At 49.8% G+C, this 23,660-nt stretch overlaps 7 protein-coding genes and 1 non-coding gene across 8 annotated transcripts, besides 3 other annotated features; 4 read left to right on the top strand and 4 right to left on the bottom strand.

Moving 5' to 3' along the window:
• Positions 1–725: 725 nt before the first annotated feature.
• ACLA_048290 (prefoldin-like protein) lies at positions 726–2,519 on the bottom strand (the record flags this gene model as incomplete). Its single annotated transcript, XM_001271784.1, has 1 exon — positions 726–2,519. The coding sequence occupies one exon, from the start codon at positions 2,517–2,519 to the stop codon at positions 726–728; it is 1,794 nt and encodes a 597-aa protein (XP_001271785.1).
• A 308-nt stretch (positions 2,520–2,827) lies between these two features.
• ACLA_048280 (TFIIH/NER complex subunit TFB3) lies at positions 2,828–4,097 on the top strand (the record flags this gene model as incomplete). The annotated part of the gene is made up of 3 exons (XM_001271783.1): positions 2,828–2,873; positions 2,931–3,171; positions 3,236–4,097. The coding sequence occupies 3 exons, from the start codon at positions 2,828–2,830 to the stop codon at positions 4,095–4,097; spliced, it is 1,149 nt and encodes a 382-aa protein (XP_001271784.1).
• A 139-nt stretch (positions 4,098–4,236) lies between these two features.
• Positions 4,237–4,275: a repeat region.
• Positions 4,276–4,482: 207 nt separating this feature from the next.
• ACLA_048270 lies at positions 4,483–4,569 on the top strand. The gene has a single exon. It is a non-coding gene; the product is annotated as a tRNA-Gly (tRNA).
• Positions 4,570–4,918: 349 nt separating this feature from the next.
• ACLA_048260 (putative aldose 1-epimerase) lies at positions 4,919–7,493 on the top strand (the record flags this gene model as incomplete). Its single annotated transcript, XM_001271782.1, has 4 exons — positions 4,919–6,038; positions 6,390–6,646; positions 6,718–7,041; positions 7,107–7,493. The coding sequence occupies 4 exons, from the start codon at positions 4,919–4,921 to the stop codon at positions 7,491–7,493; spliced, it is 2,088 nt and encodes a 695-aa protein (XP_001271783.1).
• Positions 7,494–7,757: 264 nt separating this feature from the next.
• ACLA_048250 (putative choline transport protein) lies at positions 7,758–10,865 on the bottom strand (the record flags this gene model as incomplete). Its single annotated transcript, XM_001271781.1, has 4 exons — positions 7,758–8,557; positions 8,615–9,243; positions 9,299–9,409; positions 10,642–10,865. 4 exons carry the CDS (start codon positions 10,863–10,865, stop codon positions 7,758–7,760), a joined length of 1,764 nt encoding a protein of 587 aa, XP_001271782.1.
• Positions 10,866–12,218: 1,353 nt separating this feature from the next.
• Positions 12,219–12,247: a microsatellite.
• A 2,241-nt stretch (positions 12,248–14,488) lies between these two features.
• On the top strand, positions 14,489–15,887 carry ACLA_048240 (uncharacterized protein; the record flags this gene model as incomplete). Its single annotated transcript, XM_001271780.1, has 3 exons — positions 14,489–14,678; positions 14,728–14,756; positions 14,820–15,887. The coding sequence occupies 3 exons, from the start codon at positions 14,489–14,491 to the stop codon at positions 15,885–15,887; spliced, it is 1,287 nt and encodes a 428-aa protein (XP_001271781.1).
• Positions 15,888–16,445: 558 nt separating this feature from the next.
• On the bottom strand, positions 16,446–16,840 carry ACLA_048230 (uncharacterized protein; the record flags this gene model as incomplete). The annotated part of the gene is made up of 2 exons (XM_001271779.1): positions 16,446–16,780; positions 16,828–16,840. The coding sequence occupies 2 exons, from the start codon at positions 16,838–16,840 to the stop codon at positions 16,446–16,448; spliced, it is 348 nt and encodes a 115-aa protein (XP_001271780.1).
• Positions 16,841–17,248: 408 nt separating this feature from the next.
• Positions 17,249–17,283: a microsatellite.
• A 211-nt stretch (positions 17,284–17,494) lies between these two features.
• On the bottom strand, positions 17,495–22,995 carry ACLA_048220 (putative telomere length regulator protein (Rif1); the record flags this gene model as incomplete). The annotated part of the gene is made up of 3 exons (XM_001271778.1): positions 17,495–19,657; positions 19,712–19,981; positions 20,035–22,995. 3 exons carry the CDS (start codon positions 22,993–22,995, stop codon positions 17,495–17,497), a joined length of 5,394 nt encoding a protein of 1,797 aa, XP_001271779.1.
• Between the last annotated feature and the right edge of the window lie 665 nt (positions 22,996–23,660).

The following is a 23,660-nucleotide window of genomic DNA, read 5'->3' as shown; positions in this document are numbered from 1 at the left end:
CGCGATACCCATACCACCTCAGCAGTGCACACGCCTCTAGTAGAAGGAAGAACTTGGAAGTCATTTCAAAATTCTGGCGCGTCTCCAAAAGTCTTTCGGTTATTAATTCAAGCACTGTCGCACTGCTGTTCTGGTGTTTTCTTCCTATGATCTTATGATTGCATGACTTTACGCAGTAGCAAGGATCCTCTGTGTTTTTTAGGTGCATATGGAACCAGAAAATACAAACTCCGTGGACTTGAATCCCAAATTAAACCTTTGTTTGAAAGTTGGGGATGAAACTTGTATGACTCAATCCACCTTGAATACTTTAAAAAAAACTTTCTGAAATTAGTTATTTACTAAAACCATATCAATTGAGATACTGTATGTTGAGGGTGAAACGTAACTGGGTCCCACGGGGATTCCTTGCTCACCAGATGCCCGTAAGTACTCTCTTGACGAGCACAATACGTGCACCCGATGAGCCGGGGACGAAACACAGTCAGAGAGCCCTGTCGCTTTGATCTTGGAAAGCTCGCCAGATGAACCATACCACTGGTTTCGGTATGGTCACGACTCTGCCCTAGCTTCGGGGAGCAGATGGCAGAGGGACGAATTCCGGTTTCTATAGGGAAGGGGTTATGTATGTTCTACGTGAAGTTGAATGGGCAAATATGCAATGGGTCAATGCTTTGATTCGAATTGTACTTTTCCTTTTTTTTCCCCCTCGCGAATCGTGATGCCTACGGCTGCCTCATGCGCGCGGCTCTGAACTTGCTCACGCGTTTAGGGGCTTCCTCTGTCTCGATAGGCACGATCTCGGGCTCGTTGTCGACGAAGCCGCCGTCCTGCTGGATCTTCATGTTGCGCATCCTGTAGAACTCCGTTGCGATCTCCTTTCTGTGGAGCTGCTCGTCGAGTTCGTCCGGCTCGGGAGGAGCGGCGGCGCCTTCGGAGACGGGCCGCTCGACAAGCGTGTCTGCGAGGATCTTACCATCGGGACCCTCGGGTTGCGGTGGTAGTGATGGCTTCTCCACGATATCTGAGATTGGCTGCGAGAAAGGTTTGGGCTCTGTCGGCTTGGCGGGGAAGAGAGGTAATGTAACCGGGGTCGACGTGGTGGACTTATGCTGAGATACGTGTGGTTCCGCAGGCCGGGGGATAGCGTTGGTTGGAGGGAGGGCCACCGCGGCGGTATCATCAGTTGGGGTGCCTTCAGGTGCCTTCCTGGCGCTCTTGAACCGCGAGACCTTCTTTGGACCGCTGTCTGCGCCTGGCTTCTTCTCAGCTGGTTTGGTACGCTCGATGATCGAGTCTGACATGGTGGCAACCTCCGGCTCCTTTGGTGGAAGCTTCCGAGGCTCTAGAACAGGGGGTTGAGACGCAGGGGCAATGTCTAGGTCATCAGCGAATGCGACCTTTTTCTTCGGCTTTTTCTCTGGTATCGGTGAGTCGCTGAGTTCATCTGACTTCTGAATGCGGACCACAGCAGGTTTCTCGAGTTCGTGCTGGACATCCTCTGGAAGCGCGGTGGTATCTTTGCCCACGTTCCACATGCCTTTGGCGTTCAACTTCTTCTCCAGCTCACGCATCTGCTGGTGGTAATCCTCATCCAGGACGGGGCGGGTTCTTCCGAATTCATCCTCGTCCTCTTCTTCATCATCATCATAGTCGTAACCATATTCTTCATCAACGGAGATATCGTCGGCATCCTCGTCTAATTCGAGCTCAGCGACAACGGCTCCCACCTCGTCCAGACTGTATCGCAGCATTTCACGGCGAAGCGCAGCATCCTCCGGAGACTCGTCAACATCGGTGATCGGCTTCTCTTTGCGCGCCTCCACTAATGATTCTAATTCCATAGAGGCGCCATTCTGTGTAGCTGTCTGATGATCCTCAGGTTCATCTATCTCCACTTCAGTGGTCTCATTAATTCCTGCATTTGACTGCGAAGCGGGAGCGGTATGCTCAGAGTCTTGTTTATGCGGAACATCAGGTACATCCTTGACTCCGGCTTTCTTCAAAAGCTCCAGTAGTTCAGGCGCCTTACTCCCAGGCGTAGACGTGGAGCTAGAAATTACATTTCCGTCCTCATCCAGCTCCTCCGTGATCTCGGTCATAGGAAAATCGGCCGTAGGTTCCGAAGGCATCTGTTCCGCGCTTTGCAGCGCATACATTTGATTCTCTGCTGTCCGCAGTCTTTTCTCCATTGTCGCAACATTTTCCTTCACATAGTCAATCCGCCTCGATATGAGGTCAACAGCTTGCTGCTTTGACCGGTGGACACCCTGCTTTTCGCCGAGGATCACTTTGATTTCGTCTTCGCTGACCAGCGAGCCGCCAAAGTCGCGGCCGACGCGAAGGAAATCGTCCGTCGTGGCGTCATCATCGAGATCATTGATTTCTTCCTTCAACCCCTCGTACTCAGCCTCCCAGGTTCGCCAGTGGTAGAGCGATTCCTGGAGTTTCAGGATATTCCCTTCGAGCTCGAGGCGCTGCCGTTCCAGATCTTGTAAGCCGCCGTCAAGCGCGCTCATTGTGGAGATCTTCGCGTAGAGAACTTCAGAATACGAGGAAAGATGGTTTAGCAGAGCATTGAACAAATTATCGATATGCTAGAAAACCCCAGGGATATATCTTAGCTGAGGGACTCGGCGAGAAGATGTGTAGAAGACTTAGATTTTGTTCACCTAGAGGCAAAAGAAGAGAAAAGAAGCTCCGCAGCGGATACATCTGATTGGCCGGTGGCTCCAGCTCTTGATTATCAGCTCGACTGCCAAGTCGTCATTGATGGAACTTCTTCCTCCGCAGTTGAGGTCTTGTTCATATACTTTGGAAAGCAGCCATGCCTCCCTCGCGAGATGGAGTCGCTCACCGTGGCGATGAAGATGGTAAGAGACAGGAATCTGCCTGTGAAGCCGCGATGCTGTGCTGACGATTCTATCCAGAGGTTTGCCCCGTCTGCAAATCGTCCCGCTACTTGAACCCGGACATGCGATTTCTCATCAACCCAGAATGCTACCATAAGATGTGTGAGTCCTGCGTGGACCGGATTTTTTCGTCAGGTCCGGCGAATTGCCCTGTCGCCGGCTGTCATAAGACGTTGCGAAAGGCCAGGTTTCGGAAGCAGACATTCGAGGATATTCACGTGGAAAGGGAGGTGGATATTCGGCGCAGGGTAATGTCGATGTATGTTGTTTTATTTATGCTGAGGAATGTCTTTAGTGGCTCTAGTCGAACTAATGACCTCTAGCCTCAACCGCCGAGAAGAAGAATTCGACTCGAAACGCGCCTGGGACGACTTCCTCGAGCAGCGTGAAGAAATCATTGCGAATCTGGTCTACGGCACGGACGTTGCGAAGACAGAAGCAGACCTGCAGAGATATGCCACAGAAAATATGAGCTCCATCCGCGCCAACCGCGCTCTCGAGGCCCAGGAAGCCACCTCCTTTCAGGAACAGCAGACGCACGAGCAGGAACTGGCAAGAATACGTCGGGAGGCCGCAAGGCAGGAATACGAAAACGAACGACGGGAGGTCCAGGCAGGCCGCGAAGACTACCTCAGCCGACTTGCGGCTGGCAAACCGGGCGACGCAGCCACCATTGCCCGTGAGAGTCACAAGGTCCTCCTCAAGAAGTCTTCTGCTCGACGCAGCGAGGAAGACCGCATTCGGCAGAAACAAGCTGCACTGCGCAGCTCCGACCTCAAGAAAGCTGGTCCAGGGACCACGGCAGCCGACCGGGCTGGCGAGGCTGGTGGTGCAGGCCTCATCAAAGGTCTCAGGAAGATCAAAACCCCAGAGCCCGAGAAGCCCTACGACCCATTCGGTGGCCTCATCCCCGGCAAACGCGACTATTATACTCTGCGCGACTACTATCCATCCAGCTACCTCGACCCTATCCGACAAGATACCCGTATGCAGGCCGGCGGGTACGACCTACGCGAGTACTATTCACGTACATTACTCGAGGCCTTCGCGGGCTTGGGATGCTTCCTTGATGAAGAAGTCCCCAAACGTTATGCGGCAGACACTCTGGGGACCTCGAAGCCTGCGGCTACCGAAGGGGCAGCAGTTGCTGCTGTATCATCTGGTAGCTTGGGCAGAGCTGCTTGATTTCTTCACATTTAATTGGGTCTACGTTGGATACTCGACTAGTAGATAGATACTGGAGGGAAAATTCTTTTTTTTTTCTGGGTTGACCCACCGCTCGGAGTCATGGCATGGTTTGGAATAAGCATAGCGCTGGCGTTTGTCTTTTTTTTTTTTTTTCTCTCTCTCTTTTCTTCTTTCTCCTACGTCTGTTCATACCTATCAAAGGAATTTCATGATATCAAGGAACTCAACTCACTTAATCCATGATCAGAAAGCAACATCTGAATCAACCTCATCAGAAAATCCAGAATCGAACATGATGCGCGGATATTTCTGAACCTACACAGTAGGAAGACAGTTTTTAGGTGGGCCATAGGACTAAAGTCTTCTGACTCACCCACACTTGGCGCCAATAGTCTAGTGGTTAGGATGCGGTCCTCCCATCCCCATATTGGGCAAGACCGAGACACGAGTTCGAATCCCGTTTGGCGCACTTCTTTTTGCTGTTTTTTTTTTGCCTCTCATTCCTTCCTACAAGGGGTACCTTGTTGACCATGGCACACTTCACGTAGCTGGCAAATGGCCACGGCGTAGACTCAGGGTACATCGACGTTGAGGAGGCAAGCTCGGACATGTACTCCGTGTGTGCGAAGCGGTTATGTGTCCATCACGATGACAAATAGTGGCCAAAGGCCGTGTATATATTTCTTTGTAGGAATCTCTGATTGCTGTGGTTCGGCTTGCTTTGCATACCAGCCCAGTCCCCATATATGTCCCCAAGCACGAGTACATAGATTGTATTTTTGTTTACATAGATTTCTTTTACCCAAACTACGACCGAGATGACAGCCGCAGGGAGCCAGTATGTCCTCCAAGCAGGATTGACATCCGGTATGTCAGCCACGGAGGGGCTGATGCACTCGCCTCATCCGAAGCCTGTTGATCCCAAGATGGCTGAAGAGTTCCATGTGTTGCCGACTGATATCGTTCCGGACTCCCAGGCCCGAGTTGCACTGCGAGGAAAAGTACAAGACGTTCTGGTTCCATACATGTGCATCGGGGCCTGGTCTTGGGGTGATAAAGCCACCTGGAAATACAACGCGGAAGAGGATCTTCCCAAGATTCGCGCTGCGTGGACGAAGCTGCGACAGGCAGGGTTGACCTTTGTTGATACATCCCATGTCTACGGTGATGGGGAGAGCGAGCGTATCTGTGGGCAACTCTTCAAGAACATGAACCGAGACGAGTTCATTATCCAGACCAAATGGATGTCGTGGCCCGACATGTCGAACCTGTTGCTGCAGTCGCAAGGTCCGGCCCACAAGCTCAGAACATCGTTGAAGAATCTGGGCCTCCACTATGTGGACGTCTACCTGGTTCACGGGCCAATTCACCCCAGTATGATCTCAACTGTTGCCAAGGGGATGGCGGACTGTGTGAATTTGGGATTGACTCGAGCCGTCGGGGTCGCCAATTACGACAAGGGAGAGGTGATCAAGATGGCCGAGGAGCTCGACAAGCATGGGATCCCACTAGCGGTCAATCAGTGCGAATACTCGGTTATCAGAAGACATCCAGAAGTCCATGGACTCATCCGCGCATGCCGTGATAGGAACATCGTCTTCCAGGGGTTTGCGTCTCTGGCAGAGGGCCGCCTGACGGACAAGTACTCTCGATTCAACGAACCTCCGCGAACATATCGGTTCAGTAGCTACCCTATGCACATGCTTGAGCCCACACTGAACGTGCTAAGAGAGATTGCGAGAGAGAGGCGAGTTCCCGTGGCCGCCGTGGCATTGAATTTCAGTATCAACAAGGGAGTGATTCCCGTGGTGGGTATTCGAAATCCTGAACAAGCGAACCAAAATATGCAGGCTCTAGGATGGCGATTGACACAGGATGAGATGCGAAGGATTGAAACCGTCAGTATCGAAGGAGATACCACCATATTCTGGCAGCATGGTTAGTTAGACGACACAGAATTAGGAATAGTCGATAGATTTAAAAAGATTAAGCTGGCTTCTTTTTCAGAGGGTCCCAGATGAAAGCACATATATTGAGTATTCAGCTTAGGGGACATCATCAAACATCCGCTTCAAATTGCAGTATAGCTGACACCCATGGTCGCGGGTTGATGACAGGGGAAGCCGAGAGTGTTGTAGAAATGACGGATAAGACGATGATGATGTTGTCGTTGTGGTTGTCGCCCCGCCTCCCCCCTCAACTCTGGTTCCGGCCATCTCCCCGCATCACAACAACTCCAACGACCATCTCTCACTTATCAAGCCCCTGGACAACTTTCTATCCTCACAGTCTGGTCAATCATGGAGCGCTCCAATAAGCCCTCAGCCATCGGTGTGGCTGCCTCATTGCCCCAACCCACTGTCACCTTCCGGGAGAACAAGATCGAGGCCACCTTGCCCACCGGTGAATCGGTGACTGTCCACCTGTACGGAGCGACGGTCACTTCCTGGAAGCTACCAAATGGCCAGGAACAGCTTTTTGTGAGCGAAAAGGCTCACCTGGATGGCTCCAAGCCTATCCGCGGCGGCATCCCTGTGGTTTTCCCTGTACGTTCATTCAAATTGCTCAGATGGCTAGACCGGCATGGCTGACCAGAAAAACTTAATGCCCGCTTCAGGTCTTCGGTCCCCCTCCTCCCAACCACGCCACGTCCTCCCTTCCACAACACGGCTTTGCGCGTAACTCCAACTGGGAGTTCCTGGGCAAGTCGTCATCTGAATCGCTCGCAAAGAAGGATGGTGATGACTCGGTCAAGCTCGACTTTGGTCTGTCCCATACAATGCTGAGTGAGGAGTTCCAGAAGGCTTGGCCGTATGAATTTGGTCTGGTGTACAGTGTCACCCTGACCAAGGACGGTCTGGAGACGTCGTTGCAGGTTCAGAACAAGGGGACTCAGAATTTCGACTTCCAGGTCTTGTTGCACACTTATCTAAGAATTGATGTAAGCAAAGCCCACCTTGACTGTCCCCTCAAATAGTTCTCCACTAATACTCAATGGCATGCTAGGACATCGCACAAGTTCGAGTCAAGGGACTTGAGTCTAAGACTTACATCGACAAGACCCAGAACGCTACCACACACACTGAGACGTCACCTGCCTTGGAGATCAGCCAGGAGACAGATCGCGTGTACCAATCGCTAGATCCCAAGGTCCCTGTCATCGTCTCATCTGCCTCAGATGATAAGCCACTTTTCTCTGTTATACGGGAGGGCCTGAACGACGTGGTTGTGTGGAATCCTTGGATCGAGAAGGCGAAGGGCATGGCTGATTTCAGCCCGGACGAGGCATATAAGAACATGATCTGCGTCGAGGCTGGCTCTGTGGCCGGCTGGCAGACCTTGGAAGCTGGTGAATCCTGGGAGGGTGGACAGACAATCCGGCCGAGATTGTGAATACCAAGACCGAATTGAATTCTCCATTCAGTACATGAAGCTGCGGTGCTGTGATTGATTCTCGCGACTTTGATGAGCCAAAGAACAATACGAGAGCCTCTGCAGTCTCTGGGACTCCTTCTCAATCCCAATAAACGAATGGTCCTACATAGTTCTAGCGTGTAACACTCCGTATATCTTCTTTATTGTTAGAGATCCATGCTGCAGGCGCTGTACGCTATACCCTTCGAAGATAAGCGGAAAGCGGAGACTGATATACGACTCTCAACTCGCAGCCGGTTTCTTCCTCTGTCTTTGCATGTCAATTGCAATGGTTTGTGCGGCGCCGACGTTGTACTGTGGTCCTTTGTAATCGTGCCTTCCACGAATACACCACCATGATGTTATTAAGACCATCAGGCCTACAGCGATCACGCTCGAATAGTTCATGTTTTCAATCGTGACCGGTAGCACAAGCGGGAAACAGAAGCACACAACCGTGACAAGGATATAAACCACAGCTGCGAGATTAACCACGAAGCCCAACTTTCTGCCCAAGTAGAAAGGTCCAGGAACGATATTCCTTCGGCGGGCGAGAACATGGGGCAAGATGGCTCCTAGATAGGACAGTGTACTGAGCACGATAAAAGACGATAGCAAGGCCTGGAATGCGGTTGTGCTGCCTATGTATATACAGCCCAGACAGCTTATCATACTCGCCATAGCCACGGTTGCTCGGAGAGGGCAGCGGGTTTTCGAGTCCACATGGCTAAAGTACGAAGCGAAAGGGGTAGCGTTGTCGCGAGCGAGACTCCACCACATGCGGCCACCAGTGATGTAGACTCCGATCAGCGTTGGGAATGTGGCCAGGAAGAGGACCGCAATCAATCCGACGGCTCCTGCGTTGGATCCCGTGGCTTGTCTGTAGATCTCTGCGGTAGGGAAAGACGTGAGGTTAAACTCGAAGACAGCGTCGAGGTCTTGAATCGAGTAGAATAATGCGATCAGGTACAGGAACGTGGTCACGAATGCTGTGAGCATCTGCAACATCGTTCCTTGTGGTACTTTGATCTCCGGTTCAACGACTGGACGAAAGTCTCTGAGTAATAGACACGGTAGGTATTCGGGATCAGCTTACATACCTTCCTCTGAGAGATGGCTGATGCAGTCCGGGACCCCGACTGAGAATGCCGGGTTGATCAAGCCTGTAAGGAAGCAGATGCCATCTGACCAGCCCCCAGTGTTGTTGTAGTATGTTTCCCACACCTCGACAGTACTCGCATGTTTCTTTGGCATGATGACGAGGACCATGATGGTAGCGAATAACCCACTCATTGAGAACACCAGCGCCACCCGGTTCATTGCAGGGATGAATCTGTTTCCGAAGCAGACTATCCCGCAGCATAGCCAAGCCAGCAATTGAAAGACGATGAATACCTGCCAGGGATGCCATTGCACGCCCGGATTGAGGAGCATGTACATAGAGACGACCTCGTTTCCAAGCAAAGAGCTGACCGATGCTCCTGATAGAAGCCAAGCGCAAGCATTCAGGTATCCGGTGAGAAAGCCCACTGGCCGCCCATATCTGCGGCTAGACACTGATGCCCAATAGTAAACACCTCCGGCTGATGGCATCGATGATGCAAGTTCTGACAGGGATGCAGATATGAGCGTGTAGAAAACACTGACAAGCACCAGGCCATACAGGATTGCCATGGGACCTCCATTCTGAAGGGCTGCAACGATGGTACCTGCGCTCAAAGCCCACGAACTGAACAATCCTATCAGCAAGAGTATGTGATAATTGATAGCAATGATAAACTCACTTCGCAATGACAATGCCAATGCTGATCAAGCTGAACAGATCAAATCGCCTCTGGAGTTCTTGCCTGTGACCCAAGGCGGCTTCCAAACGTGCTTCATCCATGGCATCGAAACTGCATGCAAAGCTTCAGTCAACCTTGTTAGAAGATAAAGCCGGGCAGAAAGGATGGATACAAAGTCCACTGTCCAGAAATTTTCTCATTGAGGCTCTAGTATCATGAGTGACACAGCCAGTGTTGTTATATATCCTCCCAAATCTTTCCGTATCTCACCCATCTGCAAGGAGCAGAAAGCGGCTCCATATGGTTGCCACATGGGCCACATATCTACCACCAATGCTCAGGATTGGCAGATATAATACGGAACAATAGGCTGAATTGCCTGCCATCGACATTGAGCATGCTGCCGCAGGTACAGCACCGAATAGTAGGGATTGGCAGGACCACAGTATGTGACAGGACAAAATGGCGTGCTTGATACAGAGGCTTGATCCTCTAGAGAAAACCTTGCTGATGGATTCAAAGCAGCGAATGGTATAGAGATCCTTGCTCCATGAGTTGATTCTTAATTCAACTTAAACTGTGTTGGTGCCCTGCTCTGTTGGAGCGAAGCAAGGGAGGTTGACGGCCGTGCTCAACCTTTGCCACTGAGGCCACATTCTTGATTAGCACATAGACTGAGTTTTTTTTCCCTATGGGTTGTGTTTGCTGTTTAGGACAATCAAACAGCAATCTGGAACAAACTGGTAATCCATAGGAAAGATGCTCCGGTGATTAAGTTAGAAATAAAATGGGTGCTGGTTCTTGTCGACCCACGTGTAGCTCCAGGTTTGATATGCTTGAGCTGAATCTTTGGTAGAATAGACTGTATAGCAGTTAGATTGAATTCCTCAAGAATAGAAGAAGAAGGCCTGCCATTGATCATTAGAGTTGAGAGGACGATATGACATTGGTGCTGTGATAGAGATGGAAGACTCGCATAATAATACGCAAAATACGTCGCCCAGAGCGTGAAGGACATACTGATAGTAAACAGTAGATATGGTAGCTCCGTGAAGACCGCCAGCTCAATAATTTTGCCAGTTTTGAGTGGTGGGATTCGCGCTCGAATGATCGATACCACGATCGCTGCGTTCACCATCACCACGAAGCCCATAATGTGAACTGTCCAGGGGAACCCGACGCGATGTAGCAGCCGCTCTGCAATCAGAGAGAAAACAATGCCCCCTGTTGCGGCGCCGCTCGCCGCTGTCGAGATAGCAATGGACTGTTTTGTTTGTGAGGTACGTCGAAACCAACGGAACGGTTGGGCAGAAGACGAGGCCGTTGCCCAGGCCCTGACACACATCTTGCGCCAGAAACAAGCTGCCAATAGCTCGTGCAGAGGCTCGTCATAAACACAGCCAGCAGCTGCATAGTACACCCGGCCCACTTCGAAGGCTCGTCCCGAGACCGACCCGATGAGAAACACTAGAAAGACTTGGACGCTGCCCATCCAGGGAGATGGTGGAGGCAGGGACGGAGAGGCACGAGGCGTAGTAGGCCTGGAAAATGCGAAAGCTGTTGGCATGACCCCAGGTGTTGAAGACGACTAGATGGCCAGCAAGGACCTGGAGCGAGGCTATGAGGCCACCATTTGGGGGTGGATCATCAGATAGTCCAGCGATTCTATAACAGTTTGCTCGGGGCGGGAGTTGGAGTTAGATTTCGAATCAGTCATAATTGATGCTGGATTCCCGAATACTGGCGGGTAAAAGAGAAGACAACCGACACTCAGTTAGCTCTTTGGGGAATTTCCCCCCAGTGGCTCGCCATCGAGGGACTGACCAGGATGCTATCGGGATTTGCTGGGCCATATCCCGTCTCAAAGCACGCTGGTGCAGCCTACTAGCGAAAGCCCAACGGATAACAGAACCCCGATTCAACCTGACATTGACTTTGAGGAAGAATTGTCGTTCTTCAAATGTGACTATAAGTTGTGTCAGGAAGTATCTTCGATTCATATAAAATAACACCTCGAGGTCTAAGTACATAGTGTTCCGGTGATAGTCACCACTGGCCTATCAAAACAGTAGTTCATAGCTTTTTAGAAAGCCATTTTTTAGTGTGAGTCCCCGCAATATTCGTATCGGCGCGATCGGTGTATAGGCTCATGTGGCTCACAGCTGAGGGGAGTTCAGAGCTCTTTCGTTGGCGATGGCACCTTGTTGAACGCTTCTATCTTCAAATCACCGTGGATCAGCAGCGGCTAGGATCAGAATGTGGCCGCCACTATACGAGATGCCCACCGAATGGAGAGTAGAGTAACTGCTGAAAGAGAAGAGATGATCCTGACGAAGATTCTGAAGGGTATGGTGAATGATTTTCACAACTGGAAGAGTAGCTATTGGCAGAGGATACTCCAAAACGAGGAATCCTAGGCTGTCGAGATCCAAAATCTAACCCGGATGATTCCCTTCTACTGTGGATCATTTCTATGTCCCATCTGATCAAGCTAATGACAAGCTCACAGCTCGTGCTACTAGCCAGCTAGTCTTAGGATCTAATGCCATTGATAAGTGCATGCCTCATGTTAGGCGGGCCGCCTGCCGACCCTCCCAATACTATGTATATGTAAGTGGCCCATCCAGGCATACTCCGTACCCTGGGCATACAGATGTGTCCGGCTGTGTCTTGGTCTGATATCCTGAGACATAGCCTTCAATTTTTGTGAAACCTGTTCGCGGGTGGAAATAGCTAGACAGCTCCCGTCTTAACGCTTTCGCCACCTTTATGGGTGGAGACTGATCAAACTTTCTGTCTTGTTTGCCCTCTGAGCGGCTCCTCGAGGCACGCCTCTATCTCTCTTTCATTTTTTTGGTCTTCGACACTGATCACTTTCTTGCAAACAGGTGGCTATTTTGTGAAGACAAGGCAAGGGTAGAGGGCTTGGGCTTGGGCTAGGGCTAGGGCCGAACCATATCACTCACCAACATCTCCTTTCTCTCTCTACCTTCATTTCTCTTGTGGCACGGGCTCAATTGAGAATGATTCACATCCATCTTCTGTGTCTGATCCGTCGATCCTCGGAATCGATTTCACCCCAATCTACCGTGGTCATAAGGGAGGCTAGTAGTACGAAATCCGTAAGGGATACCTTCTAGTCTGCAGCCAATATGTAGCGGCACCATCGATGCTGTTTAAGCCAATACCCTTGTATGAACTTGAGTTTTACAATCCTCTTGTCGTTAGATATCATCAATTTGCATGATCCAGAATAGAGAGTAGAGCTATACATCAAGAGATCCTCCTTGGCTACAGACCACTCCCTTGATATATATTTAGGTGGGAGTTTACCTCAAAAAGGTAAATGGGGACACGGCAACAAGTCTGTCTGTATGCTCAGCTTCCTCAATCAACCAGAACAGATATGTGTCAATATTCTCCTAGGTAGTCGACTCTCTTGATATGTATATTAGAAAGAACAATGCATATTGAAGTGACTCAGGCATAGCTATAATTTTGTGCCGCTGATTCAATCAGCTATCATGGTTGACTCCTGGGGTAGTCTGCATCGGCTCGAGGCACGCAATGGAGGGAACTGTTTCTCCCCACACTATGTTTTCTCGGCATCGAGGGGAAGGGGCATATCAATGTATGTCTGACTATGACTGCTTCGCCGTAGGAGCAATCCGGGGAGATTGACTCGCAACAGGGCGGGAAAAACTCCAGGCTACTGTCCAAGCAACTTGTCGACCTGTCAAGCATAGTGCCTTTGCCGCTGGATCGCAAAGTCTCTACAACCAACCTGGCCCCGTGTCAATATCAAAAGCATTTTCCGAAAATACTATCTCCCCTTCTGTCTCTGAGTCATCGGCGCCGCCGTGATTGCTATAAGTGGCTGCCCGAAGAGTCTCGTTAACTGAAACACTCGTTGCCTTTGAAGAAATGCTGAATCACCATTTAGAGTCCTTTTCCGTGCTGACTGCTGAGAAATGGAATACGGTTGTGTTGTGGTGTTACACTATAAGAGCGAAGTGGTCGCGCGGCTATTATTTGTAGGGTTTGGATGTAGTCCAGCAGCGTTTATGGTAACATTGCTGCTTGCTGTCGTGGTTTACAATCAGCTCTTGCTTCTTGCCTCAATTAGACTTGGGTATCGTATCCAAAGGCACTGCAGTGAGTGGCCTCTGTGGATCTTAGGCCGTGTATGCTTCTGAGAGTGTTAAATATCTTTTGATGGACAAAAGCTTCAACAATAGTACCCATAACGATACTCTCTTCTTGCAGTACTAACTAAATCACATTGGGATACACTAATAGGAACCTCAAGGGTTTATTAGGTAGCCTGAACCGTGGTATGTGTCGTTTGTGATTTAACATTGCAGCTAGGCGGATCCTGAATTGCTTCTCTATGAACCGCAAGGAGAAGTGAGACTCATATCATGTTTGGTTATGGCGTCTGCCTTGCCTGCAAAGTTTAGCTTTCACGGAGGCTTCAATATCTTTGCACCACGAAGAGAAGGAATTTAGATCGGACTTAAAGACCTTCTGAGGAACCATCCAACCAACTCTTCCCGCGAGGACAATCTAGCCCTGGCTGCCTTTAAACGGCAGACACATGGCGGTGTCATTGACTAGTTATCCCTCACTTCAAGAGATTGTCGTCAAGTCGGCAACGGCTGACCTGACAAAGGGGCGCAGAAGTCAAGGAATGGAGGGTAAGAAGCACTACTCCCACTCTCCCAGTCTCCCACCCTGTGATTCAGGCCTGATATTATGCCGAACATTCTTTGCTGCATGCAGATGCCTCGAGTAGCATTATCAGCTACGTGTGCAAACCCTGCGAGAAGCCATGGCCAATTGTGTTATTGTGCATGTGGTTGTTTTAGTCCCTTGCTTTGGACTCTCGCCTCCCTGCCTTCCTTCATTCCCTTGCTTTACTTGATTCTGACAAATACCAGCAAAAGGAAGCAGGCGTTAAGATCGTGTGAACTGCTATTCATATGTGAAGTTACGGTCAAAGTGTCAGTTGTCGGCACTTGAAACCGTAGGCCACTTGATAAACATGAGACCTGGTTCGTTGTGAAATGACGACCTAGAAGTCAGAATAGCAATGCGGCCTTAGATTAGCAGACGGCCGGGAGCTATATTGCTTCTAGTTAGGAGCAGACCTACCTTGGGAAGTCCCGTTCATTGCGGCTCAGTGTCATGATGGGGAACGAGTCGCCCACGCCACGTCAATTGCTCACCGAGTCAGTCATATTCTGGAGCATTGCGACTATTTTATACTTGGGTAGAATGTATGTATACATGGAAGCAATGTTGAAGCTGCCATCTAACGGACACAAGGGCTTCTCGTATCATCTCAAATGGATCCATCAAGCGCTTATTCTGTACGCTGGTAGGAATTGCGTCAAGTTAGGAGACAACTACTGACGAGAATCCAATAGTCGATGACTATGTCATGACTGCAACCTTTGTAAGTTATTAACCTGCGCTGAGGCTATTCAATATAACTCAAGAACCAACGCTCTTGCTCTAGCTGATCTATACATGTCTGTTGGTTCTGATCCAGATATCGTCCCGTTATGCAACAAACTTGATGGATCCGGCCGACTATGACAGAGTTCTAGCTAATCCACAAGAAGTTGAAGACCGGATATTTGGCAGCAAGGTTGTCATCGGGCTGGAACAATGCATGTTGTTCTCAACCTGGGGTGTCAAGGTCTGCATGTTGACCATGTTTTGGCGGTTGACCAAGAATCTCCGACTCCATGTCTACGTTAAAATCATCGCCGTCTATGTATTTGTCGGATTCGTGGTCATCATGATCACCTACTATGGCGTATACTGCCGGCCATTCTCGCAATACTGGGCCATGCCAGTGAGGGACCTGCAATGTGCGACCTACCAGAACTACTCCATCACCCAGGCAGTCTTCAACATAACATCCGATGCGGCGATGCTAGCAGTGCCCGTCCCCCTTCTTATCAGAGCGCAAATGAAGATTGGGAAGAAGTTGCTCTTGATCTGCATCATGAGTCTCGGCGTGTTCACGATCGTCGCGGCAATTCTCAATAAAGTGTTTAATTTCGCCTCACCACTGACGACCACTTATCAGATCTGGTACATCCGGGAAGCCAGCACAGCTATATACGTTGCAAACCTCATGTGTTTATGGCCCCTTCTCCGCAAAATTTTCAACCTAAAAGCATTCATATACGGCAGCAGGCAGTATAGACAGCAGGATGCTGCTCCACCCGTCAAAGATTCGTCAAGTGCATCACGTACCGCAGTCGCAAACTCACGGCCATCGTTCTCTTTTCGTCGGGTCCTGAAGCTCAAGGACCCCGATTGTCGAATTGCCGTCAACTTATTGGTGCCCCAACGCAGGATTGACGAGTCACCAGCAAGTGAAGAGGCGACTACTAGGATTCCCCCCGGCGGTGTGCACAAAGTTCCTGGGGAGCAGAACATTGCTTTGGAGGAATTGTACGAGGACGAGATACGTTTGACAGACGGATATCCATTAGATGATCTGGGGGATTGGTCAAGCAAAGGTCCTACTGTCAGAAAACTGCGATTAAGCTCAGAATTTGAGACCAAATAGTCTCGTGAACAGTGGCATGAAAGTGAGTTTGAATACGTGGATATAGGAAAATGACCATTTCTCTGATATACTGCTGTGCAATGACCATGAGACATGACACGCAATTTGATCAAGGATAAGATAAAAATAGTACCCGAGGCTGTTGCCTCTACTACCAGGACCTCAAGTCGCCACGTCTTCATTCGAGGTATACATGCTCTGCATACAATAGGAACTTCTACTGTGTGAATCACGCTTGCAAGTAGAAGAATACTGTTATCTCATTGCCATTTTTTTCACCCACCGTCCTCGAGAGTCGGGTCTAACCAAGGCCGCCGGAGGCAAAGAAGGCATATCGGACAGCTCACAGTCCCTATCTGCTCTCTCCAGATCGAATGTAGAGCTAGGCACTACAAGACTCACTCTGCAGAAGGGACACCAAGCATGATGCCTCGTAAGCCATGTATATCAATGAGCCTCATGCTTATGAATTGTCCAGTCTATGCACTAGAGGGACTCGCAGTCATGTATCTGGTGTCCGGAGGCTTCTATACTTATTCAACCCGCTTCGTCGATCCATCATAGGGTTTCGCCATGGGCTGGAACCACGTTTTCCAATGGGCTATCATCGTTCCCCCCGAGCTCACTGTGACCGGTCTCACGATAAACTACTAGGAAGTTTGACGGGAACGTTGCGGGGTGTGGATCACCGTCTTCCTCATTCTGACTATTATAGTCAACAGCTTTGGCTCCCTGATCTATGCAGAAGAGGAGTTTCTGGTCCTCGATATTGAAGCTGGGTGCCGTCGTGGTCTTCATGGTCATTGCTCTGATTCTCGTGAGGTGGGCATCAACGACGCAGAGGGCTTCTTCAAATCCTACCTCGCTCTTCCCGTCGTTATCTCCTTCTGGGCCTGAGGGGGTTTTTTTCTGGAAGCGGACGGGGTGGCTGCGCACGCACCAGATCGATCCATGTTGACTCTGGCCACCACGAGGTCGACTGGGGTTCGATTCGCGCCGAAAGGGAGGGACTGGCAGCTATGCCGGCTTGGAAGCGCTTACTGCATACGATTTTTTTCTAGGTGGAAAGGTGGTATCTGGCGGTTGGGATCGTTAGGGATAACGCGCGGGAAGGGGTATCCGAAGTTTGAATGCAATATTTATATCTAGTCTTCTTTCATAAATATTGAGGATATTGGTTTCAAGGCTGCAAATGCATTAGGAATAGCTTATATATTACTACAGCCTCTCAGCTCATAGTCGGCCTGAGATACTACCACTGATCATGATAAAGCACTAGGTTCCATTTATAGTCATCATCCCTTCTCATTCCAATAGCCTCTATGTACTTGTCCCATCCGTGCAGCCAGGGAAGAGAGGACCAAAAAGAAAACAAAAACAAAAACAAAAAAAAAAAAAGAACTATCCTGTAAACTCTGACTAGGTACTCTTGAACCCAATTACCCAATCCTGTTAGCCATAACAAAGCAACTATATCAGTGGGTACAAAAAAAGAAGAACAACAATACAGCAGTTGCTATCGTCTAGACAGCTTCCGCCAGGATAAGACAAGAAGGGAAAACATAACAAGAGAGCTTAGACGCCAGCGCTATGCATATTGGGATTTTTTAAGTTGTGTGTCTTCTCAGTGCTTCGTGTGTCTCGACTCGGATGTCGAAGAGGAGATCGTCAATTTCCTTCAGCGAGGTGAGATCCAGAGTCGTCATCTTGATATCGTGCAAAGCCTTGCGGAGTGTGGAAATCACGCCATCCTGGGTGATAGTCTCGGTCGGATTGTCGGTTTGAGTGGATTGAGTCGTCATTGGTTGGGTGTCCGATGTTTGAGCAAGTTCATCAGCGCCTGTTGGAACTTCATCAAGCTGAGCATGATCGCTTGTTGAGGCTTGCTCGGTCGATGGGCCTGCGTCGTCCATGTGAAGATTAGTAGAATCCTCACCTACTGTGGGTAAGGACGCTTGGGCGGCAGCTGTTTCTGGGACATGATTTTCCAGGACAGGGCTCTCCTGATTCGCTCCCTGAGTCTGGATCTCCGTCTTGTCAGAAACTTGCACTTCGGGCTCTTCGGGAGTAGATTCAGTTGTTGGCTCTGTGTACCTGACAAAAGAGTTCTCTGAGACAGCTGCCTTTTTCGTTGGGCTCGGTTTGTGCGAGCGTGTCGTACGGGGTGATTGTCTCCGAGAAAGACTTTCCTCTGCCATGACTGGCGCTGCATGACCGCCCAGGCGAGAGGATCTTCTCTTCTGAGGCGAGATCTCCGTCGGTCCAGGTTCTTTCGGTGCATCGTTGCTCGACGTTACCTGTTCGAGAGCCGGGACTGATCCTAGAATCTGCGAGCCAAAATCCACTAACTGCTCCAATTCGGTCTTCGACTGGCGCTTCCGCTTCTTGGCAACAGATGGCGCAGGCGAAGACTTGACATGTTGTGATGATGCGGAAGTCATGGATCTTGTGGCACGGGTACTCATTGCTTCTTGCATCGCAGAGACAGAAGGCGCCTTGACCGATGACAATCTCTGAGAACGACGTCGCTCTTGCGTGGAAGGCGTCTCAGCTTCAGCCTCATCCACCTCCCGTTTCCTTTTCCTTGTCATCGATTGTTTGCTGGGAGGTTCCGGAGTTGGCTCGCTTCTGGGCTTCTCGTTCATATGCTCTGCAGATTCCATGTCTTGCTCTAATTGGGATGCGATTTGAATCTCCATGTCATCGCTAAATGAATCCGCAATGCAATCCATCTCAGTGGAAAACTCGTCGTGATTTGCAGTGTCGTTAGTAACGTCTGGACGATTCTCAAGTACAGATTCAGTAACATCCACACGCTCAGTAAGATTGGTGGGTGTTCGTGGCTCATTATCTGCTTCCTGTTGCTGTGCATCCGCTGTTTCTTCAGTGTTGGTATGAGTTTCGGAGATGGGAATTTTGCTCATAGAAGAACGAAGACGGCGTTTGAGAGGCTTTTCTGACTGTTCAGGCTCATTTGTCGTCGGATTTGCGGTTTGGATGACCTGAGGTGCAGGTTCACTATAAACCTCTTTGTCTTCACCTGCAGGGTTTGGGATATTCTCTTGATCCCCTGTATCTCCATTTCCCATTCCTATATTCAAAGGTCTCTGATGAGAAATGGACAATTCCGACTTATTGCGAGAGCTCGGACTAAGAAGTCTCATTCCTGGAGGTGATGACGGAGGATCGATATCCATGTGGGAATCCATCACCTCGGTCGCCAAAGACGAAGGGTTAGTCGAACCACCCGCCGGCACTCTGCCCCTAGTACCAGGAGTAGGAGAAGAGCCGAAGAAACCATCCTCAATTTCCGCCACAGCGACTGGTAGCGTAGGCGTCTGGGGAGAATTTACCCCCGAATCAGGGCTGCAGAGCTTACGTGCATGTGGGGGAGTCAAGAATCCAAGTTCTCTTGGAGTTTGCGCTTGCGGCGACGACGGACGGATATTGTCGATAATGGCAAAGACGTCATCAGGATGCCCGGAGACTATGTCGCCGGTTGCAAAAGGAATAGATCGAACTTCGTTGGGAGAATGGAGCAAATTATCCTTCGCTGGCTGGGCAGACGGGCGTTTGATAGCCTCTCGGCCTCGAGCCACGGGCAATCCCGTAGCTTTATGTACATTCGTGACTGGGGACGAATTAAAGCTGGGAGATCGAGTACTCTGGAAATTATCGTCAAGAATATATGAAATGCGAGACTTGATCGACATATCCGCCAGATCGCCTGGTTCCTGCGTTGCCAGGGCTGTGTTGGCGAGGCCTCCGCCCTAGGAACATTGATCAGCAATCGAGAAATGAAAGTGACGACCGGAGGCAGTTACCTGTAAACTGTGTGTTCGAGTTGCAGCTTGCAGCTGAGAACTTAGGTGAGACTCCAGTTTCGCCAGAGCGCGAGAAATGCCTTCAAAAGATGCCAAGGATTCCTGTGCCCCAGAAGTGGATTTCAAAAATTCAAAGAATCTCTTTGCTATAGATGCATGCGATGATTCCAGTCCAGCGGTGATGATAGACTCAAATTTGCACAGACACAAGGCGCTATGGGGGGATGAAGCCTGTAAGATGTTGATGACAGCTGATGACAGAGCGCGACACTAAAACCAGATTAGTATATGTACCTAGGACGCCCCTTGCTTAGTGTACGTACAGCTGTAAGAATCCTGCTCTCCACACCATTTTCAACATTGACTTTGCGTGCTTCATCCTTGAGCCAAAGCGAAAGAGTTTCCTGGAGACTTTCAAGAATTCCCCAGCGGAAAGACAAGACCCCAGAGCCCAAAAACGATGTCAAAGACTCGAGGAAATCCGCAACGCCGCGCGTTTCCAAAGGATTAAATTTGGCGTAGGATTCCTGAAGTGTACGATTCACCAATCTCGCTAGATGACTCGGAAAGAATACTTCGTTGTCGCTAGGTTTGCTGTTCATTTCATTCTCTGGGCCTTCCCCCGATTCCTCATGGCAGTATGGAATGGAAAGGGACTGGGCGAAAAGAGAAGATAACGGAAGATAGGTGCTCTGAGGATCAAGTGGCAACATGTATTCTGCAAGAGGCTCTAGAGCCATCCTTGCAATGGCCCGCTCCCCTTTCTCCGTCCTCATGGCGCGAACGAGGGCTTCAAGGAGCTGGTTCCATGCGGGAAAAAACAATGGGAATCTAAGTCCAACGGAAAGAACCTTGACGACATTCTCGTAGTCACGAATGACCGAACCATCCCGTTCACGTGCCGACTCAAGGGGATAAGATCTGAGAGATTCAGCAGCAAGTTGTGCAGTCGAACTCCAGACAGTCTGCGCAAAATTACGAACACCAAGGTCGAACTCGGTGTCACTGGGATACAGCCGCGCGCACTGCTGGAGAAGTTCTAGTCTTGAGCCTCGAGACGCTTTTCCATCGCAGGCCGCTTCGAGTGTGCCACTGATTAAACGCGAATACGAAGAGGTTGGTTCCGAGATTTGAGACACGTCGCTTATGAGTCGGAGAAGGTGGAGGATAGGACTGTCTAAATTGGTGCTTCCACGTGAAGGATGTGATGTGGGTGTGTTAGCAGCCTGAAATGTCTCGTCGGCTGTCTTCAGAAGCAATTTCTCAGTAAATGAGATGCCACCAAGTGAGAAAATCATGGTCGTAGATAGAAATTGGAAACGTTCGAAGAAAGCATCCATGGCGTCGTGAATAGTGACATTCAGAGAAGAGGGACCGGCATTCCAAAGACGCTGGAGGAGGCCGAGGACGCTGCCAACAGCTTGCATAGATTCGGGAGAAGGGGTGATCTCTTTGCTAGAGGCATAGGACAGAGCGCGAGACAGGCTAATCCAGGCGCCGGCAATATTCGATTCAGCCGGATTATCACTCCAAACCGAGGACTTCAAAACCCTCTCAAAGACACCAAGAACCGTGGAGATTCTGGATCTGACCCATCTGCAATCAATCGAGGATAACTCCTCAGGTTCCAACTTGGTACTCTCATTGATTTTATTTTCCGTCCATATCTTCGCTTGCGAGCTCCATAATAGATTAGACAAAGCTTGACAGAATCGGTCATTCAGGCTGGCGTTGGAGGCGAATGTGCTTGACGGGGCGGCAATGTACTCTTCCCAAACGACATCAAGGTGATGGAACGTTGCAGAGGGCCGGAACGCATAATATAGAAGATTATGATAACTGCACATAGCCAGGTGACTAGGTTGTGACCCGAACTTTTCTTGCTTTTTTCGCTCAAATTGGGACATGATAGGTTTACTTAGCATCTTCAACATCGAACGACTCGTTGTATCACTCGGGCTGACGACAGCAACGAATCGATTCCATCCAAGGATGGCCTGGGCCTTTATCGATGATTCGCTGCAGTTAAAACATCTTTGCAGAACAAGTACCCATTCTTTGAAGTGGTCCCATTGATCGATAGTGCTCCTCTTGGTCCTCAGTAGGAGGACTATGATGCTCCAGATTTGGGGCACATGGACGCCACTCTCAAGATTCGGCATCATCCGCGCCATCCGCTCGCAGATTTCTGTTACCAATTTCCCGCCGTTGTCCAGAGGACGATCGAATAGATCGCGAACACTTTTGGATAGGGTGGGGTTCGGACCACATATCATTGTAGTTTGAAAGCCGAGGGAAATCGCCTTCAACCTCGTATCCCTGACGTGGTGGAGTAGGCCCGAGAGAAGATGTTCTACCCATAGCGCGGACTGCGAAATGAAAACTGACTTAGATTGAGTGAGAAGGCGTTGATAGATGCTTAGACGCTGGGAGACTATCGCATTCCCATTGACTCGAGTGGTAATGTCTTCAAGAACGGTCAAAAGGCGCGCGATCCGTCCATTCGTCATTACTCTCGGTTGGAAGTTTTGCATGGACAGTATGGACATATAGTGCGTCAATACCGATTTGGGTGCTTTTGCAGTTTGAAGGCAGTTGATGGAGTGCTCCACAAGGAAGATTTTGAAATCATCCGAAAATTGTGGTGCTAGCTGGAAATTCCATGCAAGCGCAGCAGCTAACTTCAGAGCTTGAATGACCAGGTTTGTGCCCAAGGGACCTCCATTCTCAAGGCCTGTGCTAAGATCCCGCTGTATAAACTGGACCATGAGACCGAGTTTATCCCCGATTTCTTGATCCCCTGGAAGCTTTTCATATGCTCTTAGTGCCCCAAAAAGCTGCATATACGCGTCCAGTCTGGAAGTTATTGACTCTCCGGCCAGTTGTTGCGAAATCGAATCCAATAGCATGGCGAACGATTCGGGGGTATACTCTTCGGGGTCAGTCGTGTTGGTCGGGGTATGCGCATTCGTCGTCTTCAGAATCGATTTTGCAGGCTTGCATTCATTTGAGGGGGGCAGCGCCTTGAGTTCCGACTTCGACTTCAGAGTGGCATTCGCAAACGACGGAGGTTTAATGTACTTCGTCCATGGTGAGAAGTTCACCCGCTTGGATTGTCGCGTAGAGGGAGCACCCGTGGAGCCGTTCACAGTAAAAGGAGAATCGCCGGGGGTCTGTACGACGATAGGAGAATCATGCGTTCGATCTTTTTCAGACAGCATACGAATACCTGTCCTAGGTGGAGTGGGCGGACGAGCAGACAGAGCGCCGACAGCCTCCACCATATTTCAAAAGATCGAACGGTTAAGAGACTGAAAAAGAAGACGGGAAAGGGACCAGAAGCATTGCGATATATGCCAGTGACAAAACTTTCAGACGAAGCTGACCACCATCCCTTAGAGAAACGTCCAACAGCAATCTCAAGCGCCTTGAAGCCCTTTACGATCTGTCTCGGCTGCAGATCCTCCTGGAGACCGCGCCAAGATGGAGGTGTTCAGGCAAAAAGACGCGCTCCGATCGCGACGTGTGGCTGAGGCACGCGTAAAGTGGTGGCTGCATGCTGGATGCCTGAGGCAATGAGGCAACAGTGGCTTGTCAGCAGTTCCCAACGATGATTTGGAAGTGAGGGAGAGCGTGTGTGCTGATTGACAGGTCACTGTGCCCGGATATTTAATAGTAATCATAACATATATACATGTGCATTCTATGATCAAGACATTCAGTGATGATTGTGCAAAGTCACCGATATAGAGGCTCATCTGTGGCTAAGTCAACTCAATGACCATCTGTGGGGTTCTTGTTATCCACCATATTGTTCAGCGGTGTCATCTAGCCTCACCTATCACCAACCCATCTCACCAACGATATTCATCTTGTATGTTTTTCTCTGATCTCAGACTGTTGTTCCTACAATCTTTGTTCTTGCATCTAAGAGCTAGTTGTGAGGCTC

Source organism: Aspergillus clavatus, genomic scaffold, assembly GCF_000002715.2.
Source record: "Aspergillus clavatus NRRL 1 1099423829800 genomic scaffold, whole genome shotgun sequence".
NCBI classification, from domain to species: Eukaryota; Fungi; Ascomycota; class Eurotiomycetes; order Eurotiales; family Aspergillaceae; genus Aspergillus; species Aspergillus clavatus.
The sequence above is the reverse complement of the archived record's forward strand: the minus strand, read 5'-3'. Positions and strand labels throughout refer to the sequence as shown.